This window comes from Phaenicophaeus curvirostris, chromosome 2 (genome assembly GCF_032191515.1).
Source record: "Phaenicophaeus curvirostris isolate KB17595 chromosome 2, BPBGC_Pcur_1.0, whole genome shotgun sequence".
Lineage (NCBI taxonomy): Eukaryota > Metazoa > Chordata > Aves > Cuculiformes > Cuculidae > Phaenicophaeus > Phaenicophaeus curvirostris.
In genome coordinates this window covers 124,720,385-124,746,590 of record NC_091393.1, presented here as the reverse complement: position 1 = coordinate 124,746,590, position 26,206 = coordinate 124,720,385, and the positions used below count along the sequence as shown (strand labels likewise).

The following is a 26,206-nucleotide window of genomic DNA, read 5'->3' as shown; positions in this document are numbered from 1 at the left end:
ACCACTTCCCTGGGCAGCCTGTTGAGCTAAGAGCTGTTTCAGTTCTGGAGGTGAACTTAGGGTATTCAATCTCTCTCCTATGCAGAGACTGCATCAGGGTTCAGTTTAGCAGCTTGAAAAACTTGGTTTTCCATGGGAAGTACTGTTTGCATGGTTATTTCATGTAAGTGCTGAGCTTCGGTGGCACGGGATGAAATGGAACAGCCAGAGAAACAAATGGCTTTTGAAGGTCCAGTGCCAAATAATCAAGAGTTCGTGGTGGCTACGTGGTTCAGGCTAGAAATACTACAGTGAAGGTCAAAGGAAAATACCAAGAGAGTTTTAAACTTACTGGTTATTTCTCCTATGAAGGTATTGGGGTTTAGCCCGTATGATGCATCTAGAAATTGTGGTGCAATTTTGTTGAAATGAGCAATCTGATCAAAGCTGACTGCTCCTGCTTTTACTTCATAATTCACAAAAACACTTCCTGGCCTAAAAAGATACAAGAAAGAGAGAAGAATTAAATATCCTTGCATATTAGGTTTCCAGGACTCACTTGTGAAGGTTCCTGTTGTGACTGAAGACTTGTTCCGGCTAACAAGGAGGTTGTACTACAGGTCTTCTCAAAGTATGACCACCTTTATGTGATGTTCTCTTGGTCTGTTGTCTATTTCTAGTAAACTTACCATAGAAAGCCTAAAATACAGCTGCATTTAGATTTGTGTGACTTGAGTAATGCCACTTTTGTCCAAATCCAGTGTTATACAAAGAGTCAATTCATCTTCCTTTTGACCGAGATTATGTCAGATATACTCACATCCTTTTCCCCTTTTGGCTGGGATACAGCCTTTCCCACAAATACAGATAATGTTTCTTGGACTTTTGCACAGGAATGACTTTTACCCACAACCCTACTTTCTTTCTAATTATTGGACTTTCCTTTGTAGCCATTATAGTGTTAGTCATCTACATTGGGTGTGGGTTCTAGCCAGAGAAAATGTAGTCTTTGCTGAGTGGTGTCTCTGTGAGACTGAACAGAGAGATTTGTGTCTTCCAGAAAAAAATGAAGATGTTTGCTTACCTGAAACCAGTTACTGTTGCCGATACAAAGCCTGGTAAACATCTGTAGCTAGCATTAAACTGTAAACAAAGACATATTACATGACATAAGTCCTCTATATATTACTTCAGCGTGCTTAAAATAAGAAACTCTCCACTGATGTAAGGGCATGTAGTGTCTTTGATGGAATAGGCCTGGTGCTCTCTTCCCTGTCAGGGAATGGTTTCATTCCATCAACTGTGTTGATAATTTCATTGATGGCTTCATTCTATGTGTACTCATGTGGATTTAAACTGGGATCGATAACGTGATATTTTTTCATTCTTGTGATGCAGAAGATTTCTAAATACCACCCTTTACAGCAGCATATTAAAATGAATGGGATTACTATAGTTGTCTTTCCAGAGAGGTCAGCTTCAATCCACTTTAGATCTACCCCTGCTGCGTACTTCACAGCTCCCAAAGGAGAGAGGAACAGGGCACCCCATTTCCCAGACACTTAGGGTTAATACTACATATTTCTTAGAGGGCTTGCTACCTTCAGAGATGGAAAACTAAAGTCATTACCGCTTTCTCAAGGTCAGCTTTGTATTTTTGATATAATTCAGAAGAAGAATGATGGAGATCGTTCTGAAAGTCTGTGTCGAGTCTGACTGCCATATTCATTACAGTGAGCTCACCCATACCACATGAGTCTACAAGGAAAAACATAAAAATATATGTAAAAATGATCAAAAACAATGCTTACAAAGTGATTTCTTAGCTTTTTCTTGTAACTTAATCACAGAATCTTAGAATCATATAATTTTTTGTGTTGGAAGGGCCCTTTAAAAATCATAGATACTTAACTTTTACATAATGAAGTTACACAGGATCTATCTACACCTATGTTTCCCTGAAATTAATGGAAATACCCTCAATGTCTTTGGGAGGGTAATTTTCTGGGTGATGACCCATCAATGGGCACAAAAGTGTATAAAATGCTTAGAGAGGTAGTGGAATTTTCTAAACCGGGTCTGTTTAAGGACATGTCTGTACCGTGCAGTGGAGGAGCATTGTACCCAGAGCCCTGGACTTCTAAGGGCTGTGGGACCAACTTGTGGAAGAGATATTATCTTTAGTCCTGGGAGTAGTACAGTGGTATTGATGTGGGGCTGCCCTGTTACCAAAGTATTCCCTCTCAGCAGAACTGATTTGCACGGGCGCGCTGACAGCACTGGGCTGCTTCCAGCTCTAGGGCTGTCTCTCCATCCCAAATCAGAGGTAGAGACTCATGAAGGTTTGTCTTGGATGGCAGAAACAACAGGTAGTTCTTCACCCTGGTGGTGCTAAGCCTAAGTGTCCAGTCATCAGAGAAGTTCCTAAGAAGTCATGGGCACCTTGCCATAAGAGGCATGAAATAAGACCAAACAGGAGATACATATGCTAGGGGATTTTTTGTTCCTTCCCTTCTCTTGAACACTATGGCACACTTTGGTCATATCTGTAAGTTCCTCTGTTGAAAATCTAATGGGACGAATCTTTGTCTGCTTAGTAAAATCTGAAAGTCTCAAAGAGGCATGTGAGTAATTACAAGAGCTGGAGCTCTGATATGGCACTAAATCTCCAAGCACTTGGTGCAAAGCCGAGCCACATCACAAAGAGAAGAGCTCTAGTTCATCTATAAGGACTTTCCACGTTCATAGACAATGTGGTGGCCAGTTCGACCTGACATGCTTCTTTATCACATGTTTAACACTAATTCATTTTCTAACCAGTTTATGAGTTGTAGAAAGATGAAGCTCAGCACTGCTTCTCCTTACCTTCCGTCTGAGGCTCACAGTAAGGCCCACGGAAAGGCCTTTCCTTCACGTAGCTGCAGGGTAGGTCAGGTGCTAGGCTGACAGAAGGGCAGGTTCTCAAGTCCCCACACACCGCACTTGGCCAGGCGTATCCATCTTCACAAGAACAACAGCTGTTCTCACCGCTGTGCAGACAGGCTAGTGGCAAACAGACACAGAACTTCTATGAGAATGGTAAACAGGGCATAAAATATCATATAATGCATCTACTTACCCTGCTGTATCTTTATGCCAGTAATTCAACCAGATGTTGCCCTCCTTGGGAGTTCACCTAAATGATGCGAGCGTGGTGCCTTGCAAATCTTACCGTACTGATTATAAATGACTAACAAGAAATGAGAACCAGACTGGTACAGGGATAAGACCAGTCAATTAATTTTGAGTAACTGAATGGCGATGTGAAGCCTGATCCTAAAAACTTAAATATCATATTAGGCAGGGTCCTACGATAGTTTTCAGATTGGATATTTCTGTATTGCCTGGGCTGAAATCGAATGCGTAGGCTTTTAAAGATTGTAATGTTATGGTTATCCAAAGTCTCGTTTGCTGGTGAGATGCTGTGTCATTTTGACTGTGTCCTAACAGGCAGTGCATGAGAGAAGTTGGCATTAACACAAAGTGCTTTAAAGAGAGACAAAGGGCTTTAAAGAGAGACGTGTTATAACGACAAACTTTTTACAAAGGCATGGGGTGATAGGACGAGGGGGGATGGCTTTAAATTGGGGAGACGAAGGTTTAGATGAGACATTAGGAGGAAATTCTTCACCATGAGGGTAGGGAGGCCCTGGAACAGGTTGCCCAGGAAAGCTGCCCCATCCCTGGAGGTGTTCAAGGCCAGGTTGGATGAGGCTTTGGGGAGCCTGGTCCAGTGGGAGGTGTCCCTGCCCATGTGGCAGGGGGGTTGGAACTGGATGGGCTTTAAGGATCCTTCCAGCCCAAACCATCCTATGATTCCCTCTAATAAAACAAACCCAAAACTTCACTGTAAGCTTAGTCCTCTAAAAGATCCATTAGCATGTTGTTTTGAGAATAACGAACACTTCCTTTCACTGCTTTATGAGGCAGTGATAAGAAAGTACCAAATCTCCTCCTCTGATGTAAATGCTTTGTGTGTTTGTATATCCTTTGCTGTATTAGCTACTTAGATATGGTGTTGCAAAACCACAACTCACGTAATAAATCCTGTCTGATATCTTATCCTGTAAGAATACATTTACTGAGTTATATCAGGAAAAGCCTGCATTTCTGCAGGGTCGAGTACAGTCTCCTACAGCGATTTACGTTCGAAATGCAAGTGGAGGGAAGCAAACAGTCTGATAACCCCTATTGTAGCTTCCTGAAACTTGAAAGTAACTTGGACTGCTTGTTAGTCAAACTGAAGCAAAATCCTTTGGCTCAGGCTTCCTCTGGCTTCGTCCCTTCCTTAGGAAAGGGAAAACATTCAGGACTATTCCTAATGCCAACATTCTATAACGAGGAGTCGTGGGATGCAGATAAACTATGCTGTTGTGTGCTAGAGCTTCAGTCTTGTTGGATCTTTCGGTAGGCAGCAGAGAGTCAGTTTTGCTGCTTTCTGAGTGTGATGGTTTGCAGAACTGGGAGAGAACAAATACTGGCAAAAAAAAAAAGCTGTCACACAGAATACACAAATAAATAACCAACCCACCTGTTGTAACGCGGACGTCTGAAACTGTCATTTCTACATTTGAAATATTTGTTGAAACTGGAAGAGTAAAGTTTCTGAAATAGTCTTTGATTTGCTCCAGAAAAGATGAATCCATAAGGCTTACTTCGGTGTCGACGGTGTACTCCAGAGGAGGAAGGTTAAAAGTCAGCACTGAAAGAGAACCAGCATGTGACTATGTGAGAGGGTAAAGCATAAATTGATGGCTTCCATTTCAGCATCTGGGCTTTTTGTTGCTGTGTCACGGTAGCTTAGGGTGACATCCTGCTTAGGAGATCTTGCTTTCTACTCAGCAGGTGTTCTGCACAGGTTTTATCTGCTGCTTGTCTGACAAAACACCGATATCTTTGGTCTCAGGTGTTATAAATGGTGTGATAAATACAGAGAAGAGCTGTCTTATTCCTTCTCTCCTTTGACTCACTAAGTGGACGTGTTGTCAATCACAGCATAAAGGATTATCTTGCCAACTTGTCCTGCTAAGAGGCTCAGGGTTTTTTCTACACCATATATTTGATCTTGCATAGAAGCTGTGCTCATATAGGTCAATCTTTGACCAGAAAAACTTTCCATCTGTTTGTGGTTTTACTACTTCACTGCTTTTGGCTGAATATGAGTTAAATTTCTTCATAGTAGCTTCTATGAGGTTTGCATTTGTAAAGAAAACAGTGTTGATAGTACAAGATTTATTTATTGCTGAACAATACTTGCACAGCATTAAAGCTTTCTCTTCTTCCCACTCTGTCCTCCCAAGAAGTTGGATGGAGGTGCACAAGAAGCTGGAAGGGGACACAGCCAGGACAGATGACCCTAACTAACCAACAGGATGTCTTATAACCTGGAGCGCAACGTCCACACCATGTGTTGTCATGCTCAGCAATAAAATCTGGGAGAAGAAGTAGAAAAGGGAGGACATTTGGAGTAATGGCATTTGTCTTCCCAAGTAACCGCTACACGTGATGGAGCTCTACTTTCCAGGAGATGGCTGAACACTTCCCTGCTGGTGAGTAGCAACGAATTAATTCCTTAATCTGCTTTGCTTGCACATATGGCTTTTGCTTTACCAATTAAACTGCTGTATCCCAGCCCACAAGTTTCCTCACTTTTACCCTTCTGATTCTTTCCACCTTCCCACGGCGGGAGAGTGAGCAGGTGGCTGTGTGATGCTTAGCTGCTGGATGGGGTTAAACCACAGCAACTATCTCTCCCTTGCTGACTGTAGCTCAGGACCTCAAGAGGTGCTGTCTCCAACAGCGGTTTCACCCTTGGCTTTCCAGAAAGTTGCACTGTTATCATACATTTCTGTACGTACTGTTTCGCTTCTGCCTCTGCATCTCTGGCTGGAAGCTCTCCTCTCCTAGCCCACTGCCAATCTGTGGAGAAAAGAGATTAAACCTCTGTGAAAAAGAAAAAAAAACATAAAAAACAAAACGAAACTTTAGCTGCTGTTATTGGTATGAAAGAATTAGTGAAGAAAATACCAACACAGATATTTTTTTCCCTTCACCAGTCTGACCCCTGGTTTTCCTCTTGAAACAGAACATGTATATCTTCCAAGCAAGGAAATGTTAAACACCAGCTGAGGGATGTACTGAGTCTGTGGAATCCTCTTTGGATATTTCTACAAGGCAATTGCCTCAGCTTAGCAGGATTTCTCTGAGTGAGCTGCAAATTGGCCATGGAGATGCCACAACGTTCTCTGTCCTGGCTCAGCCTTGCAGACTGCTTGGGAGACTTGGTCACTCAGTTCTGGAATCTAGAAAATGAACTTAGATTTCTCTTTGGTTTCCTCTTTGTTTTGAGCTTCCAACTCCGCAGCAGCAAAGCCAGCCTGAGTAGAAATGGGATTGAAATGTCTTGGCTCCTGCTCAGGTGGCAGGTTAGCTATTTTGAGAGCCATCAGTAGCACACGGTTGACCAGGACAGCGGTGGCACAATTTCAGTGTGACTGGGTTCACGTAGGGTGCAGCCAAATGAGTTGCAGACCATCTTATTTTTTTAATCATGCCCTGAAAATACACTGGCACCAGAGTTAGCAAGAAAGGCTAAAGGACAAGCAAAGACGGAGCCAGGAAATTCACGGCTTTGCCAGTTTCTTGAGTCCTACTGAAGCCTTTATTTACAGGAAGGGTGAATAGCTTGGCAACACTTAAGTCATCTCTTTACATAAAGGAACCATCTGGTACGTGATTAGAGCTGGGCTTCGTTTGGCAGCTGGGCTGGCAGCGATGAACTCGAGGCGTGTTGGCATTTTTGTGCCGCTAGGAGCATGAGTTGCAACTTGGAGTTTAGCTGCGGGAGTTAAAGAAAGCCCAACAGGATCCACATATTCCTTGAGGTTTGAAATCGGTGTTTCCTTTTCTTTCAAATATTCTCTCAAAGAACTGCAGGATATTGCTATTTCGTTAAATACTTCACAGATTTCACCCCATTAAATGATGACTCATTTACAGGGAGTACCATGAATCAAGGATGCTAAAAAATAAGGTGTTAGTCTTTTCATGAAAATGCCTAAGTACTGAGGTGGAGACGGTTTGAAAAAAAGGAGCTCAAACAAGATATTTGGTCACTGTTGGACAGCCACCAAAGGGCAAACGAGGCTGGTGGAATCATATATATCTTGGTCTGCCAAGACAGGGGATGGTGGCAGAAACAGCTTAAGCATGTTGTGTTCTCTTCAGGCCTTAGAACTAAGGTTCCTATGGTTTTAGGGGCTGAGCATAGATGATAGAATCCTTTTTTTCTTGGTAGGGTTCATAATGTAGAAGAAAAAAAAGAGGTATTTTCTGGTCTAATTATAATTGTGACAGACTAAGAGTTGGTAGATTTGTTGTTGGTAGACTGGTTTTCTTTACCAGACTATATTAACTTCCATCTGGTCAGTCTCTGTTTCTCTGTTCCTCTTTTGTCCTTTCTAGTTAGTGACTGTCTGAGCAAAGATCGTCTGTTAACAAGCCCACGTACAGGACAAAGCACAAAATGACTTTCCATAATTCACACAATTAATGAAGCAAGAGAGGTATGTGAGGATTATTGAAAAAGTGGGAAACTGAAGTGAAATCTGAGTCCAAGTACAACAAGTCACTCAGGAGTGGCATTTTGTTGCTGTTTCCCACTGCCAAGACAGTGGTGAGATTCCTGTCACCGACCTGTAAGTATTTCTGTGCCTGAGTTTTGTTGACATGTTACTTCTAGGCAGGGTTTATTTGGTTTCTCTCTCTCACAGGATGGGTGAATCCCATCAGGAACAGTGCCCACGTAACTTATTGAGGCTTATCTATGGGGATGGTTGGCAATTTAAAACCATTCAAGTCTAACACAAGTGAGAAACCAGAAGTTTTGCTCAGTTCCTTCTGGGGGGGCTTTAAGACTGAGAAGAAAAGATCCCAGTTCCTGGGTTTCTCCATCTCTTCTACATGCTGGGAAGACTCTGGGATCAGTTCCTCTACCTGATTTTATACCGACTTCTAAAGATTTGTGGATGTAAAGGAGAGCTATAGCAGCTGGGTGCTACAAGCAGAGATCAGATGAAAACCAATGGGGCTGGGAAAGGATACTCACTATGTAGTGGATCAGTGGCTCAAACTTTGAGTCCTGTGATGTCTGGCAACATGCTGTGACCAGTAGAAACAGACAAGGGAGACCTGCGGTCATCGGGGATGCCATTTGGCCTGTGACTTTGCTGTACAGCCTGAAAAGAAAAAGAAGCAAAAGGATCAGGGACTTCTTAGCTGGTTCATGCAGTAGGAAATACTAGCATGCTCTCCAAAAGCAGTGTGTTCAGTCCTTCTCAGCACACTCTGCCTGTTCACTCCATCCAAGACAGAGCATGGAACAAGGTCTGTAGTTATTCCTGTTGTCACTAGACTGTTCCCTGCATGTATACTTTTTTTCACGTTGGTGGTACCTACTCAAAACAGAGTGAGACAGAGTTTGCTTGGAGAAAGCAGAGTCCTAAGCATATTCCTAACAGGGACAAGTGAGGTGCTAGAGATTTAGCTGCTACGAGAAAAGTTGCCTTTGAACCTTCAAATATTCCTCGCAGTGGTACTTGGCAAATGTACAGAAGGCTCCGAGGAAACCTTAGAGCAACTTTCCAGTACCTGAAGGGGCTACAAGAAAGCTAGGGAAGGACTGTTTACAAAGGCTTGGAGTGACAGGATGAGGAGGGAGGACTATAAACTGGAGAGGGGCAGATTTAGATTAGACATAAGGAGGAATTTCTTCACCACAAGACTGGGGAGGTCCTGGCCCAGGTTGCCCAGGGAAGCTGTGGCTGCCCCATCCCTGGAGGGGTTCAAGGCCAGGTTGGATGGGGCTGGGAGCAGCCTGGTCCAGCGGGAGGTGTCCCTGCCCATGGCAGAGGGGTTGGAATCAGATGATCTTTAAGGTCTCTTCTGACCCAAACTATTTCATGTTTTCTGCCTGCTTATTACCTCTTCGCTAACAACAGAAACAATGGAGAGTGATGTATTCTGGAAAAAATACTTGTAATTTTGAGGTTTTAACATCAGTGTAATTAATGGAGATGTATGCTAACAACTAAATAACCCAGAACACAAGAATACAGATACACAGAGTATAACGTGGAACCTGAAATCCAAACCCACAAACCCCAACCTTTTCCAGCTCATTAATATCGAAGCTAATTTACTCATGCAGTAGATTAGATAATGAAGTAGAAAGAGACAGACAAAACATACATGGACCCTTATAGCAGGTGGTGACGCATTTTATGCAACTGGATGGAATAGAGAAAAGGAGCTGAAGAATACTTAAAAACATGTATTTTGCTATGAATACGCACATTCTAAAAAATTATTCCTAACAAAGCACTTCCTAGCTGCAGAATTAACAGCTAGTAGAGAGCTACAGGAAAAGGCAGAACACAAGCAGACTGCGACAATAATTTTAAGAAAGGAAAGCACTGCAAGAAGACTCTTAACAGTACTGAACAGTACCTGAGTGGATAACATCAACTTGATTCAAAATCATGAGCTTTTGGAAAATTATGATCTTTCTGTATTGAAAAGATTGTTCATACAAAGTCAGGCTTTCACAGACTCTGAATTACCAGGTGAAAACAGAAAAATCGACACCTCCTGAATGATGATTACAAGTGGGTTGGAGTCAATGATCCAGTGGGTCTCTTCCAACCTGCTTATTCTATGATGATGATGATTCTATGATGACGGACATCGGCGACAGCTGCCTACTGCCACCACACTGAATGTCAGAGCTGGTGCCCCCAAGTAGAGCACGGCTTCAGTGTGACTTTGCTGCTCAAAAGAGCCTGTGACAGAAAATGATAAAATGGACATTGCCTGTAGCCTCACCTTATGAATGGATAAAGGGCAGCAAGTAGCTTATAGTTAAGCAATACGCTTGATGTGAGTATCCAGCAGGGATTTGTCAGGGTTTCTCCTCAAAGGTGGTTCTCTGCAGTGAGGCTTCACCTGGATACTGACCTGGTTGAAATATAGGAGATGAAAGTACAAAGAAATTATTTGTTTTTCCAATATAGAGATACCATCACCAGAACTCCTCCAGAATGTGCGAGGAAGCCTGTGTCTAATCCTCTGTTCTCCAGTGATGTGGAAAAGGCAGTGATGAGTCATATAACACTATAGAACAATGGTTGAGACTAACAAAAGTGAAGTTTTCCCATGCAGATCTGCATAGGGATTGCAGGAGACTGAGTGACCAGGTCGTGAAGCTCATGAAATTCAGCACTCATAAGGGTAAGGCAGTATGAAACTGTCCTGACACTATGAATTCTGTGATGGATCTGAACTGACTACTATCACTCGGAAATGGGGTGTGAGGAAATGTCAACAGAACACTGAGATGCAACTAAAAATGGAAAATCAATTTTAAGTTATTCTAGGGTAGCAACAGAGGTAAAAAGAAAAAGTAACAAAAAACTGTGCTATCTAGATATTTGAGCTGACCCAGTATGGCTGCTCTTATGCTCCTATATAGGAATAAGGAGAAAGTAAGACATGTCACTGATACAGAATATCTTCCCACCCCAAAATCCATTAATAAAAAGACCATTAAAGGCTTTTATATCCACTGACTGAATGGCTGGCAAAGATGGGGAAAGAAAGGAGTATGGAAAAGAAAGCGTGCCTTCATTTTCCTGGACAAATGCATCAGTATATCCAGCATTCTACAGAAGAGACTATTTTGCTATTTGGAAGACATCATCCTCTTCTGACAGCCTCAAGACTTCTGTAGATCTGGCTGATCCGAAGACCAAGGTGGATCAAAATGCATCAAGAGGGAAATGTAGCCAAGGTATAAACTGTAACACAAGTCCCTGAAGTAGTGATATGACTTAATAACAGAAACACTAACAAAACAAAGCTTTCTGATAGATTGCTATATGCAGCATACAACTATATCATGTGGTACAACACGTTAATCTGTACAAAGAACTTGTATTGTATTGATAATGGGTGGATAAAATAGACAATAGAAAGAAAAAACATCATTAAAGTTTATGTCACAAAGCTTATAATGAGGTTAAACAACATCTGCTATAGTTTTGCATGTATCTTTTGCATTGTTCACAAACGCATTCCTATATGAACATTGTGGGTCTGCCTCTATTCTCAAATACACCCTTTGTGCAACCACGTAGCGGAGAATAAATACTCTGTTAATTGTGTGTATAAGAAACCATATAGAAGACAACTCATGCAAATGAGAGCCTTGTTGCTGCCCAGGCTTTGATAGCTAGTCAAATGTCCCCAAATCCCAAACCAGTATCTAGAAAGCCAGAATACTGCTAAACAAATATCAAGTTGCAAATGGGAAAAAATATTATTGCCCTACTCAAGTTATGTGGCTGTTCCCCTTGTTCATTTAATGTCTTGCTGAAAAAGAATTGCTGTAACTTTTTTCAGGATGTGATTTCTCAAGTATTTCTCTCCCTTCAGTTGGTAAAACAGAAGCTATGTGGACACATTCATAATTTTTCATACAAACTATCTTGTGGGAAGCAGTGAGTATCTCTGACATATAAAGCCCCAAAGAGCTAAAGAAACCCAGGTTTGCTACCAAACCTCTTCTCCTCAGCATTCAGGCTAAAAAACGTTGTTTATAATTAGCTTTAAAGTGCAGGAAATTCCTAGTGGTAAACAGCAAGGTCTACTTTAACTCAGGTCGCAGGTGACCTACAGGACCTTCTTTTTCTTTTTTCTTTTTCTGTTAAGCATCTCTTTTTCATAGAATTTGCTAAATAATTCCACCCTCTCTTGCAAACCCACCCAGGCCAACAGTCACCATTCCCTATGCATTAGAAAATAAACAAGACACTGAGACAAACTATGGTTTACCTTCTCAGGTGATTCAAAGAGAAGATCTTCTAATTAGATCCATCTTAAACATCCTTTGCTTTCTACTACAGCCAGGCTGCTCTCTCAAAGGAAAACTAAGACACATGAACTTGTATAATCAGCTGAAGATGTTACTGCTGCCCAGAAAACCAGGAGCCTCTAGAGCCTGCACTTGATTTTCAAGTATGAGGCTGACCAGAGATGCTGCTGCAGAAAATCCACAAGGCATTTTAAAAGGAGATATTTCCTGATACCATTCATCAGGTAGTGCTCATTATTTCCCCCTGCACTGATCTGAGTCCTTCGGCCTCTTATCTGCGAATTAGTTTATCAAGTGGACTAACTTGTTCCACTGCTCTTACTCACCTGCTTTGTTCTAACAAAAGAGGGTGTTGAGGACCGAAAACAGTAAAATCGTGTTTTGTAGCTATGGCAAAATGTTTGTGGGCTTTGATTCAAATAATAAGGGAGGAAAAATTCAAGTTTTCCTATCTGAGCTGGCAGTGTACGCACTGCAGGCTGGACCTGGTGGTGGTGCCCTTGGAGGCACTGCACAGAAACACAGACCTATGGCTCTGATGGTTATAGTGGAAAATGAGGAAGAGCAGGAAACACACAGAAAACAGGGGAAACTGATGCCTTGTATATCTCAGAATCACTAGGTTGGAAAAGACTCCCAGGATCATTGAGTCCAACCATTCCTATCAACCACTAAACCATGCCCCTGAGCACCTCATCCACCCATCTTTAAACACCTCCAGAGATGGTGACTCAACCACCTCCCTTTCTATGTTTTCTACCCTATATGTTTCTACCCTGAACAAAACCTGGAGTCAGGATCCCACTGCACAAATAGGGGACATCTGCCCAGATAACAGTGGGGCCCTTGTCCATACAGTGTTCCATCACACATTTATTGATGGAATTTGTTTCCACACCAATGTTTGTGAGGCAGTCACTCTCTGCACTCATGCAGCATCCGTGGAAAGCCTGGATTAAACTCATTTTGGGGGGATTACTTTTAAGCAGTGATTTATTCAGGTGATAAGTCTATGGACAGAGCTCCTTGTTAATGGCCCCTGGAGATCCTGATGGCAATCCTGACTTCTCAGAAGTCTCTGGGGGACAACAGACTCATGGGGCAGGCAGATGGGCCCCAGAATCTCCAGATCCACTGTGCAGCAGCTGAAGGCCACGTGAGACACACAAGGGCATCCCAAAAGGGCACACATCTCCAACCGAGTCAGGCTGTAAATGCCACTCGTTGTCACACTGCAGAAGGAAAATGGAAGCTAAAAAGCCCATAAGGCACCTGATAAGGCGATGGGCATTTCCCACTTTGACATTCCTTCTCAGATGAAGGGGTTGTGACATCAGGGCTGGTCCAGAAATTACAGGAGGGTCATGTTGCCAGCTGGTATCAGCCACTTCAGGGGAACAGGAGGGCTGGCTGGCATGGCAGCATTGGGCATATTTCGGGTTGCCTTTGGTGGCAACTGTCTAGGATAGTTATTAGTGATCATTTTTGTGTCACAGTGGGCTTGCTCCAGGTCTTCGATCCTCTATCAGCTGTCTGGGGTGAGTGTGCTGGTTACTCCATTTCAAACAGCATTTTGCCTCTTGCTGGGTCTGAGTCATACAAAGCAAAATGTGTGTTTAGTAAAGCTTGCCCTGCAGCTGCTGCAGGTGCCAGCATTTATTAAGGAGACTGAGGATGTCACAGCAGGTGACTGTAAACTTCTCTTCAGTGAGCCAGCTTGAAGGTGCGTTGTCCTTGGCAGCAGCACAGCCTATTCCTGTTCCCTTTTCTGCAAACCTGCTCACCAGCGGCTCCCCACAATGGGCTGAGTCAGCCCTCCACCTGCCCTCCTGCAGCAGTTTTAAGGTGATTAAATTGGCACAATTGATGCCCTTGTTGCCCTTGGCACTTGTCCCCACTGTTGTAGTGGCATCCGTCTAGTTTATTGCCCACCTAAGCTGGTTCAGGAATCTGAACAAGCAGAAAACTGAGGCTACATCTACAGCGCTAAATGCAGCTACCTCTCTCTCTGCGGGCAGGTTTTACTACTGGCCTTGCGTTGATACCTTCCAGACACCTCTCTGAGCCAATTAAACTCACTTTGCCTGTGGAAAACTCAACCAGCAATAAGACACCTGGCTTGCTTTCATCTGAGCAAATTTAATCAGCTCAGAGAAGGGCTCGGTGAGCGCCAGGGCAAGAAGAGGAACAGATACGTGTCCCCAAGCAGAGAAGAAGGAAGGAACAGGGGTAGACGGGAAGGGCAGGAGGGTAAGGAGACAGAGGTGCTCTTCCTTTTTGCCCTGGCAAGCAGTCAGCATGAGTTTGTGGTCTGTCTCTGCAGAAACATCAGCACAGTTTTCACTCAGTATTGCTCCCTAGGCTGTCTCCTTGTTTAGACCAAGTCAGCTGCAGTGAATCCACACCTTGCCCTTGACTGGAAACTGATCAGATTTAATTTAAACCTTCCTTCTTTTTTGTTGTTGTTGACACTGTAGCTTTCAAAACATTTTAACCAACAGCAGCTTGAAGTGTCAGAATGGGAAAGAATGTCAGCAAGGTGAAAAGATTCCTTAAAAGAGGGTTTCTCCTCAAGCTACTGTATCATCAAACTGCAGCCTAAAGGTATGAGACATCTTGGTTCACGTCCCAGGAGAATGTGAAAATTGCACAATATTAGAGCATTAGGTACGTAATCAACTTGGTATGCAAGCACAGGGGGACGTCCTGATCATCCCACTGTTTTTTCCTGTATGCATTCATCACATACTGTCACGTCACCAGAAACTGTGAACTTCCTGGATTTTAAAGTTTTAATCCTTCGGCCCCAGAACAGTTTTGTTTAAACATCTGAAACTGCATTTAGAGAGCCATCACAGGCTCAGAAAAGCAAGTGAAAGGTGTGTTAAAGGTTACCTGCTCTAAACAAGGAGCACTCATCCAAACCAAGGCAGAGCTGCGCTGAGCCTGTATTTCACTGGAAACGTGCTGTTACAAAAACAGAGGAACACACTTAATCTGGCATGAAAAAACTAGATTCACGTAACGCTCCCACATACATGCAACCCAAGAGAGATCGTTTAAAGCAAGAGTGAATGTGGAAACAAAAAGAAGTTAACAAGATACAGCCCTCTTGACTCACCCATCTTCATTCTAGTCCTGGCTGTTAACAACTCAGTCTCATCTCTAGAGTCTAAGCTCAGCAGTTTGTGTCATCAAATCCCACTGCCACTTGTACACCAAACTCAGGAAAAGATGGCAAAACCCCTGAGAAGGTAGATGCAACACTGCTGAGTCTTACACCATTCCTTGCTTTTATTATTTTTGAATCTGGATTTTGCATAGTCAGCCTCTTGTGAGAGGGAGAATGGCCTCAAGCTGTGCCAGGGCAGGTTCAGATTGGACACTAGGAAAACTTCTTCACTGAAAGGGTTCTCAAGCACTGACAGAGTCTGCCCAGGGAGGCGACTGAGTCCCCATCCCTGGAAGTATTTAAAAGATGAGTAGATGAAATGCGTAAGGATCTGGTTTAGACATGTACAGTTGGATCCGATGAGCCCAAAGGCCTTTGCCAACTGAGCAATTCTATTCTATGATTCACAGAGATGTATTTTAGAAATACGAAGACAGAATCCAAGCATACTGGAATTAAGAGGCAGATTACTTTGAGATAAAAGGGTTTGGGGTGAATCTGGCAACACCTGGGGCTTTGTTCATTCTCTCTCTCATGTGACTTTATATAGTTTTCCCCCCCTCCTTAGTTTTGCAGAAAGGAATCTGGAGGGAGTCCTAGAAAATTGCTACCTAACTCTGCTCAACATGATGTTGTTGAAAATGATGTTGAAAATGAGTCTAATCTCATTCTGAAGTTTATTAACAAGTATTTTTAACTCAAGACCTGGAAGGTAACAAAAGCACTCTACTTGATGCTGTTGATGCCTTGGCCGTAGCGCTGTGTCCGGATGTTGCTGCTTTGGAGAGCCTCCAAAGGAGAGCCCTGCGGATGCTAAGATAATGAGCAGAGTGTGACGATGTGAACGGGCTGAAGGTTCAGTTTAGATTGGACAAGACTCAGGTAAGGACACAATAACAGTCTGCTGCTTGGTAAAGGACTGACATATATGTTCACAGTGGCAGCAGGATGGTGTGAAAGCAGATGCTCTGAAGCAAAGTGTGACTGTAAAGATTAAAAGCATCAAATTAGGCTGCTCAGGACAGCTGCAAAGTTCCCTTCAGTGGAGGTTCTTAAGAAGAGCCAATAAAATTGCCGACATGGAAGAGAACTTTTGATTCTGACCCTACCTGAGTTTGTGGCAATGGGCATCGGGAAGATTGTTTGTTGACCTCTTCCAATTACCTCTCTCTGTTCGTCTACACTGCTTCGATTTCTCTGCAATGAGTGGGTCCAAAGAGTTTCCAGAGGAGAGATGCAAGACCACTGACCCATGCACTCAGGGCTGCATTTGGACTCTGCTAGAGACATTCTAAGACAAGCTCAGGAATTCCTTTCTTGAACACTCCATCAAAACATTCCTACTCGTTAAAGCACAGAGGAGCTGAACTGTATCTGCAGCCTTATCAAGGGTTTCCCCAAATTGATATTTCCAGAGAAGGGCTCTAGTTTACACCCTGTTCTACATCAAGTCACATTTTCCATCCCTGTTTACACAGCATGTACTTTCCCTTCTTGATCTATAACTCTTCTGTTCCTCTGTAAGCCTTCCCATGAATTGGTGAAGCTTTTAACGCAGTCAGTCTATGTGGAAAATGAAAATAAATTTGTTCCAGCTAACTGCAGGTCAGGCTGAAATCATACCATGACCACACAGTGCTTCCTGCAAGAATAATTCTGCAAGACTCATGTTTATAAGGCCAAACAGCTGGAATAGGAACCACTCAGCCAGATAACAGAGAGCACAGAAAATACTGCCCAGCCGAATGACAAAACAATCACATCCTTCAAGCAGTTCTAATGCTCCATAAGCATTTCAACAGTCCAGACAGTAAATCATCTTGGCCCTCCTGGAACACTTCACAGTTAGACTTACTACTTGTCAGTGAAAAGCAGCAATCTGCTGGTTCAGGGAGGGTATTCTGACATGGATAAGCATTAAGTGCAATAGTTATTGGCTAAGCATTAACTCAGGGAAGGAAGATGGTGGGAAAGAGTCTGCTACATTTGGCAAGACGTTAGCACTGTCCCTGTTGCTGGCTGGCTGGGAAGATATCACACTATTACTAGACCTCTGACCTGCCTTTCTCATATAAGATATACCCTGGGTCTCTGGGGCTATGACAGATCTGTGTGGTCAGCCTCCTAAATCCTCCTTTAGAAGTCTGTCAAACCTCTAAAAAGGCTTGTAAAAACAGTTAATGCTGTGGCTTTACTCATTTATTTACACAGAGACCATTCCCCAATCTCTCTAACGAGTAGTGGTTGTTTGATGTCATAAGCAGATTTGTACTTGGTTGGATTTAAGGATCCCATGTCCCAGGGGAGAAGGGGGAAAAGGAATGTCACTTCTATAGAAGAGGACCTAGGAAGAGTTTTGCAAAAGCAAAGTAAGTTTGTAGCAGCAGATCTTGAGAAAGCCCTTTCCACCTCTGGCTGTCAGAAGCTGAGGGCTTCTGGAGGCAGAGGCAAGACCTTGGTGTTTAACAGCACTTAATGGCTTACTGAGCTTACACAGAATGAAGTTAACTCTGAGAAAGCCTAGGAAAGCATCCAACTTCCACAAGCAACAAAGTCTAAATCTGTTTGGAGGTGAAGGGTGCATGGAGAGAGGAACCAGGAACCACTAAAGATGGGAAGGTGTGAAGGGAGCAGAGACGTGGCTGGTAGAAGACCTTCTAGTTCCATGGCTGCCCAGTAGCCCAAGTAGCTGCTGAACTCTGGTTTACCCTTTTTCAGCAGCCGACAAGTATTTTCTCAGAGGCTCAATCTCTGCGGCTAAGACCCTTGTTTTCAGCATCCGTCCAGTTTGTTCTCCCTCAGCCACAACAGAAGAGCTTTCCCTTCTGTGCTTAAAGCATGACCTTTGGGTGGTGCGTAATAAGCTGGATGCTCAGACAATGTTTGTTTCAGACATAAAACACACAATGACTTTAAGAAACACACACCCAGGCACAACAATATTTCATGAGAGAGTTGGCTACAAGGGAAAGGGAGGGCAGGGGAAGTTGCATTGACCTGAAATAACACATCAGAATGAAAACAAAAATAAAATAAACACAAGTTAATCAAGGACTCCAAATTGAACCGCTTAGTGATAAGGATTCAAACAGGCAACAAACAGGCTGGGAGGTACTTTCTCTGTGATGTTTCAGGAACTGTGTTATTCCAGCTTTGTGCTTAACATGATGCAGGGGGCTGAGCTAGCTGGTCTGCTAAGGAGTCTGTAGGATCTGAGCAAAGGTTTGGTTCCCAGGGAGGCTGTGGGGACATTTGGGGGTTTCTGCAAGTTAGTTTCATGCAAACATGATGCTCATGACTGGAGGGACAAACGCTCCTCATGCCACATGAACACGCCAGGCTGAAAATAGTAGTAGCCAAAACCAAAGTAAAAAAGACATTTAAATCAGCACTTTGCTGGGAAAAGAAAGCCCAGCTCTTTCCCTCTTCCAGGCCCTCACCACAACTCAGAAGATTCTGCTCAAGTCCAGCTATAGACTCTCACTAGACCCTTGCGTTGGGGTTTTGTAGAAGGAATAAAGAGAAAAAAGATTAAAAAAAGAAAACGCAAAACAATGAATTCCATTCCACTATCTCAGCTCTTTGCACATAGCTCAGTACCATTTGTACTGCAAGGCTGTGGAAGAGCACACACCAGCGTACATTTGCTCACCTCTGATGGCTGGGATGAGAGAAGGAATGCAGGCATGACATTTCCCATCTTTTCCTCATCCTTTTTAGGGCACTTGCAGTGACTAGTGGCAGGATTATCTTAGAGCTACATTAATGAAACAAGAGATTTGGAGCTCAGCACTGTGTTAATAGAAGGAAGGCAGAACTCTCCATGCAGTCCCACAACTATACAGTGAAGAGTGAGGTCTAACAACATCTGTTAGAGTGGAGTTTCCATGGGCTTCAATGAGTTTTGGATTAGGTCCCTAAATGAAGCCAGCCACGGGTTACTTCTATACACTGAAGTACTAGAAAGTCTGATGACCGCATGTTTCCTGCTCGTTTCGTTTTATTAACCTCTTGATTTTTTCCTGTTATTACTACAAGTGCAGCTGGCTGTATAGGAAGCTACTACAGGTTGTGTAGGTGTCAGCCATTTGGAGTCTGTATATCCCACTCTGGACAGCAGGAATTTCCTGCCTGGGGACCTGGCCCATCACACCTACCAACAAAAATGTAGGATTACAAAGCAGCATCCTCCTTTTGCACAAAGAACCACGTAAATGAAGGAAACCCCCCTAAAGCAGTGAAGGCACGTATCCGTTGCCCATATCTAAGAATGGCCTTGAGAGAAAAATAATTGTTTATATTTTCTTCCACTGTTCTCACTTCCAACCTCTCTATTTTTGTACTGGTCTATCTTCCAAAGCACAGGATAACTCAGAAATGCGAAGTAGCATTAGTATTTAACTTCTTGGAAGGCTAAACTTGTCTATAATGATTTCAAAACCACTAGAGCTCTTTCATCTTCATCTCTGGCATTAGGGATGAGATCAAGACAGGGTATCTCAACATGAATGGGACTAGTGTTTTTACTAGTGCTCAGATGACTTTAAGTTGGCACCTAACTCTGGTGGCAACTCCCACAGCAAATCTTCAGACAATTGTGTTTCTGCTAACTATACTGGCAATCTAGAGTCTTAATTTGGTAGGAATCTCCACTGCTTCAACACCCTCAAAAGAATCTGCACTTACTTTAGGGACAAGGGAAGCCTTCCTTAACTGCTGTCAGATGAGATAGGTCTTCCCCAAGTTTAGTACTGGGATGCTAGAAAATGTGCTGGAGCCACCCTGGCAAGGCTGTCCATAAAAAAAAGCATTTAGGGAAAGAGCAGGCAGTTTTTGAGACAGGTTTTCATTAATAGCGCAGAAAACCTCCCACAGGAGGGCAGACTGAGAGAGCTGGGCTTGTTTAGTCTAGACAAGAGAAGGCTCCAGGGAGACCTTAGAGTAGCTTCCAGTACCTAAAGGGGCTCCAGGAAAGCTGGGGAGGGGCTTTTTATAAGGGAGTGCAGGGATAGGATGAGGGAGGATGTTCTTAAGCTGAAAGAGGAGAGATTCAGATTAGACATTAGGAAGAAATTTTTTACTGTGAGGCCCAGGTTGCCCAGGGAAGCTGTGGCTGCCCCATCCCTGGAGGGGTTCAAGGCCAGGCTGGATGGGGCTTGGAGCCCCTGATCCAGTGGGAGGTGTCCCTGCCCATTGCAGGGGGTGGGACTGGATGGGCTTTGAGGTCCCGTAACCAATCCAAATCGTTCTATGATTCTAACATCTTGAGTGTCCTTAGTGAGATAAGGGCCAGTAGTCACAAATGGCAATTGGACTTTTTAAGCCATTGGCCTGGAACAGGATGGATGGTGCTAGGAAGGAAGGAAGAACCATCAGTCCTGTTCTACGGCCAAAGAGACTCGAGACACGCACAAGCTCATCCAGGGTCTAAGCCGTGGGATCCATCAACCCAGATTTCAGGGCACTCACACAGGATTTTAAAGAATCTTTCCTTCAAGGAGGAACAGTGAAGGAATTTCAGGAGCCAGTGGCGTACTGTGAATGACCTGTCATAAGGCACGTAGGGACAGCTTTGGAATGAAGATGGCTTTTACACACTCAGCCTGATGGCTGTCAAGGGCCAACCCTGTGGTCACAGGAGCAAGATGAAGCAAGAATTCTAGTAGAGCTTTTCCTCTGTGCATAAACAATTGGGGGAAGCTCTGCTGTTTTGAGGAATTTCCGAGGACCGCAAATTACATACTAGATCAGAGCTCTATTATGTTTTTGGGGAAAGCATTTGGAAAATAATGTTTCATATTAAGATTTAAATGGGGAATACGTACAGCTCTGCTGCTCACAGGCATCCTCAAACCTAGCCTCCTGCAGCATTTTCTTTCCCGTTGAGGTAGGTTTTAAGTGGAGCCTGGGTTGACATCAGCTAAGTATATAATCAGACCCTTGCTGTCTCTGTGCTTCAGTTCTTTGCTGCCAAAGAAGGATGATATTAGCTGTCCTTACTTCACAGGGTGTTTAGAGAGGACCTGGGGCAGGAACAATCCTTCAGTGCTTACACTAACAGCCTCAAAGTGAGAGCTGTAGAAATACCAAGAAGGCAAACGAGACACAGCTACCCTTTCACCTAAAAGGAAGGATTTCAATGCCAGGAATGGTCAATTTTTGGTGAACTTTAAGTTCTTCCCAAAACAAACATTACTTTGCGTAAATCAGCTGATTGAGATGACACAAGGGAGTTAAACATTTGGAGGTTTTATTTCTGGACTGGGAAAACCCCTCTGCTTATTTGAAAGTAGTCCATGAAAAGGTATCTAAAAGGCGAGCTAGACATCTTGTTGTTATGGGTTGACCCTGGCCTGCAGCTGCCTAAGCACCCACATGGACACTTGCTTATTCCCCACTTGCCAGTAGGATGGGGAGAAAATAGGAAGAGTCAAAGTGAGAACACTAATGGGTTGAAATAAGTACAGATTAAGAAGGAAAAGGAAGAGGAAAAAAAAAAATACAAGTGTTGTGAAAATGATCACTCTGAATCTCCCACAAGCAGACAAACGCCCAGCGTGTCTCCAAGCCACGGCCACCTTGGAAGGCAACCCTGCCCTCTGCCCCTGTATTTTATTGCTGAACATGATGTTATATTGTTTGAAAGACCCCTTTTGTGAATTCGGGTCAGCTTTCCAGCTGTATCCCCTCCCAACCCCCCAGCCTCCTCACTACAGAGGCAGAGTAGGAAAAATAGAAAGCCTTGACACTGTGTAACAGCAACAGACAAAACGTTGGTGTGCTACCAACACCGTTTCAGCCACAAATCCAAACCACAACACCTTATAGGCTGTTATGAATAAAGTTCACTCCATCCCAGCCTTGATTGGCTTCAGAATTAGGATGGAGAAGTCTTTAGAGCAGAATTCCTTGTGGGCTTCCACAGAGATAAACTGAAGTTTGGAGAGAAGATACAGGCTAGATGCAGAAATGATGGATTAAAGCTACAATATAAATGCCACATCATAGGATGTTGTCAGCGTGAAAACTCTTAGAGGCTGCAAATATAGTCAAAAATTCCTTAACAAAGTCCACCAGCGCAGCATTATAACATGCAAATACAGCACTATAATTACTAGACAACCTGGCACAGCCAGTTAGCTGCTCTACAGGAACTGCCCTTTCCTGCAAAAAAACATAGAGTGGATCACTCCTCTATCAGGGAGAAACAAGCCATTGCAAATCATCTTCTACAACCTCTTCCCCATGTTCTTTGTTCATGCACACCCACCTTATGCCGTCCATCTCAAACCCTTCCAGTCCACAGTAGAGCCACCACCATCACAACCCTCCAGGTTCTGCCCTCCAGTGCTGGTTCAGGTCTCTTGAAGGATGCTGCTGAGCACAAATAAGGGCAACAAGCTGCTGCTTCATTACCACACCCAGCAGGTGCTGGATCACGTTAGTTGATGGGTTGTAAGAGCCTACAGGTGTGCTGAGCAGCATGCAACATCATTTGAGAAATAAACTTCACATAACCATGCAGCTGCAGGGAATCAGCTCGGGAAGGGCAGCTGGACCCCTCTTTGAGGTAACAAACCTAAGAGATCGTTTCATGGGAAGTTGGAAAGTGTTTTTCTGAAAGGAGCTTGGTTTTACTGTAGATTCAACCCATTTTATATCAAAAAGCCATGTTTCTTACACAAGGATGAGACTAGTACCAGTAACAAATATTTTCTGTTTTAAGTGCAAGTACATATCATTTACAACGTGGGAATATAGCCCCAAAACCATCGATGCCCTCATGGATGATGCAATTCAGATCTGTGCTTGCCCAGTTGCAAACCCTTGTTTCTACTAGCAAACTGAGAATCGAAGCCATGAACATCAGATGCAGCAGCAGGGAAGCTTTCTTGGTCAAGATGAATGGGTTAAAAAAGGAACTCTAGTAAAGGCTGAGCTGCTCTTTTGTCTTTTAACAATGAGAGGAAGCTCTGCCTAGTTTGAGGAATTTCCCACGTCTCTAATTCAGACTTTGGAAAACTGCTTTGTTAAACTTGTCTAAGAGGTGTTAAAAAAATAAAAATAATCAAGTAGATGAGGACAAAGATATCTTTCTAGAGCCTACGCATGTTCTTTTTGTTTGTTTGTTTTTTAAACCTGGATCACCGGAGGCAAACTCAGAGGAATCTAGGAAAGTTAAATAATGACAAATACCAAATGCTCCCAGTTCCTGCGTAGCTGGCCGAGCCAGGACTGAATTCAGTCAAGTGTCACTGCTATGTAGATGCTAAAGATTTACCCCTGTGTTTCCTCATGCTCCTTGTTCTGCAGACTTGCCAGATGCTGCAAGACAGATTAAGGGATAGACATAGATGAGGAATTTTCTGGGTGAGAGGAAGATCTATGGGTTAAGAAATGCCATTTTCACCGTGCAAGAGCAAATGATGGAGTAAGGGGAAACGGAGCCTCGAATTTCCAATGTCCTTTCCCTTGCTGTCCCCTTACCTCTTCTAAGCTCATTGCCTCCCATAAAGCTGTCACTGAAAGCAACAGTCACAGCATTCAATCAACAATGCTTTTCTTCCCCAAATCTGAAAGCTCCTTACAGCTGTGGGTGAGCATCACTCTCCCCGTGATGGGGAGGGACTAACAAGTTTGTACAAGGTCACACCACAGCTGTGGCTCCTCTGAAACACGACCATTTAAGCAACCAGCAGATACTGCTGCACCAGAGATGTTTGGATGAAGAAGGACTTTGGGCTTGTAGACATCGACAGAGGTGAAAATATCAGAAGGCGTCCCTGCACCCCCCTGGCACCAGTGCTCCAGCACTCCAACCCGACACCACAAAACCAGCTTTCATTTAAGCAGCTCAAAACATAGGTAGAAAAGAACAGAAACAAGATAAAAGCAACACTCAAAGATAATCCATGGGAGTGCCTCTGATATTGAAAATGTCAGCAACTAAAACTCTCTAAGACTCATTTTGGAGTTTTAAAAGCAAGCACCTTTAATCAGGCCTGGGCAACACAAGGGAGTGATCTCCATCAATCGTGTCCAAAGAGGCAAAGACTCACTCACATGCATCTGTATAAATTTTCCCAGAAATATTATACATATTCTATTACTTTCCAAGGTCTGATTTTAATGTTATGAAACTTTGCACCAGACAAAACTCTTGCTAATTTGAATCTGGGTCCATTTCTCTCCTTGACCTTGGCTTTAAGATAGATAAAACTCCAAACAGAGGTGATTACAGAAGAAGAGACGTCTGTTCAGCGCAGAGCACACTGAAAACAATACGTTATCATTTTCAAAGAAAGGACAGTGTCTGAAAAACACTGTTTTAAGGAAAACATGCTATCAGAGGAAGAAAACATTCTGTCAGAGGGACATTCTATCTAACTTTCAAAACCCATAGCTGCTTAGATGAAATTTAACTGTACTTTAGCTTAAATCAAAATATTCCACTTTGAAATATTCCCCATATTGTATCATCTCAGCCTGTGGCTGTGGGTGCCCTAAATCCCTCTCCCCTGTCACCAAGCGTCAGCTAATATGAAACTAAAGTGGGATGCAAGAGGTTGTTTGCAAGAAGCAAACCCACCATTTATACATCTGACAAGTGCCTGTTATCTGCATTGCAAAACTCAGCCACAGTAAGCATAAAACGAATATAAAAAAATCCACATGCAGTCGCAGATGATCTGTTTTTTTCTGAAACTACATAGCATGCCTTAGGAGGTAATAAATGCAGCCCAGATTAGCACAGTATTTCTGAGTATGTCCATCCTTACCTCTGCTGCTCCGAGCTTGCACTGGATTAATCATAGCCTCTATTAAAATTCACCGGCTGAGCTAACAGAGAGTAGCAAAGTATCAGAAGCTTGAACGGTTTAATTCATACCCTGAAAATCTGAGAGCATCCTACAGCAAACTGTCAACTAATCACAACAAAACGAAACACGCGCCCATCAGTTTTCCCAGCAGAAGCCTGCAGTGTGGCCACCAGTCACTCTGATACTGCAATGTCACAATCCAGCCCTGAAAATTCCTTCAAAGCCGCCTTCATCTGCCGCAAACTCTCAAACCGCCCAAGGAGGCTGATGCTACATTTCACACGCGCCATCCATACCTGTGGGACAACAAGTGCTGGTCACGTTGGAGTCTTTTCCAAACTCGTCCTGCTGTGCTGGGAAGGAAACTTCCCATCCAAGTGTCAGCTCCTGCCTCGGTCTCTGCCCTTTGCTTTCCCAAGAGCTCCAGACACACCTGCTTTTCCGTGTGTGCTGTTGGTTGTTGGGCTTGGGGGTTTGTTTTTTGTTTTGGGTTTCTTTTTCGAACAGATTAAACAGCCTGTGAGCAATTCTAGGTAAGCGAGAAAGAGAGAACCTTTTGGGTTGTGGTGATTTAATCAAGCAAACCCCGTGACCTCCCTTTCCTGCCATCAGTGGGAACCGATCCCTTCTCCACCAGTACGGGGTGGAGTTGCAGCTAAAAACCACAAGCCTGAAAATGCTATGCTGGATGGGCAGGGCAGATCTTCCTTCTCCGTTTGTTGTGTCAGAGAACACAGTGATTCCTGCAGATCTGAAACACGGAGATGACCTCTGGCCAGGAAGGAACCTGAGAAATATTTTCTAAGCAATTTCCTGCTGTTTGAGGGGAAGGTGGATGCGAGGGACACTTGGACAGGGGTGCTCACAAAGCTCCTGGGCAGTTCAGTTAGAGGAAAACACTATTTTGGTCATCAGAGGTGTGGAAGTAAAAGAAATTACTTTTTTTTTCCTGTGGTAAAATCTTCTAAGAGCCTCAGTTGTCACAATAAAAAGTGATCTGGAGCCTAAGTTGTGTAGGTGCTTTTCAGACTTTCAGCTACACTACCCTTCGTGCTAGGAGGTGCTGAGACACTCTGCAAATTACTATAGGAGAGGCTTTCCACATGGAGCTCGAGTTCAGCAAGACCCCAGCAATGCAGCTGTGGCACAAGGGCTCCTTGTCAAGCTGCAGAAGAAATTTGTGCAGGCTCATGCATACATAAGAACAGCCACCCCAGAATGATCCCCAGGCTGCTGTGCAGGTCCTGCTGCCTCACTCTGGGGATC

The 26,206-nt window shown here is 43.6% G+C and overlaps 1 protein-coding gene across 3 annotated transcripts in view; it reads right to left on the bottom strand.

The window, feature by feature from the left end:
- Positions 1-25,639, bottom strand: part of ADGRF5 (adhesion G protein-coupled receptor F5) — a 44,587-nt gene extending 18,948 nt beyond the window's left edge. Inside the window, exons 1-8 of one of the 3 annotated variants that reach the window (XM_069850786.1) lie at positions 25,237-25,639; positions 8,126-8,255; positions 5,877-5,937; positions 4,550-4,720; positions 2,845-3,021; positions 1,610-1,737; positions 1,064-1,122; positions 332-474 (exon numbers count right to left, since the gene is read on the bottom strand). In XM_069850786.1, the coding sequence (XP_069706887.1) occupies positions 332-474; positions 1,064-1,122; positions 1,610-1,737; positions 2,845-3,021; positions 4,550-4,720; positions 5,877-5,937; positions 8,126-8,255; positions 25,237-25,313 (946 nt within the window). In that variant the 5' untranslated portion in view covers positions 25,314-25,639. Of the gene's footprint in view, positions 1-331; positions 475-1,063; positions 1,123-1,609; positions 1,738-2,844; positions 3,022-4,549; positions 4,721-5,876; positions 5,938-8,125; positions 8,256-9,900; positions 9,925-20,973; positions 21,006-25,236 lie in introns of those variants that run through there. The other 2 variants (XM_069850788.1, XM_069850789.1) reach the window with 2 other exon arrangements.
- Positions 25,640-26,206: the final 567 nt, after the last annotated feature.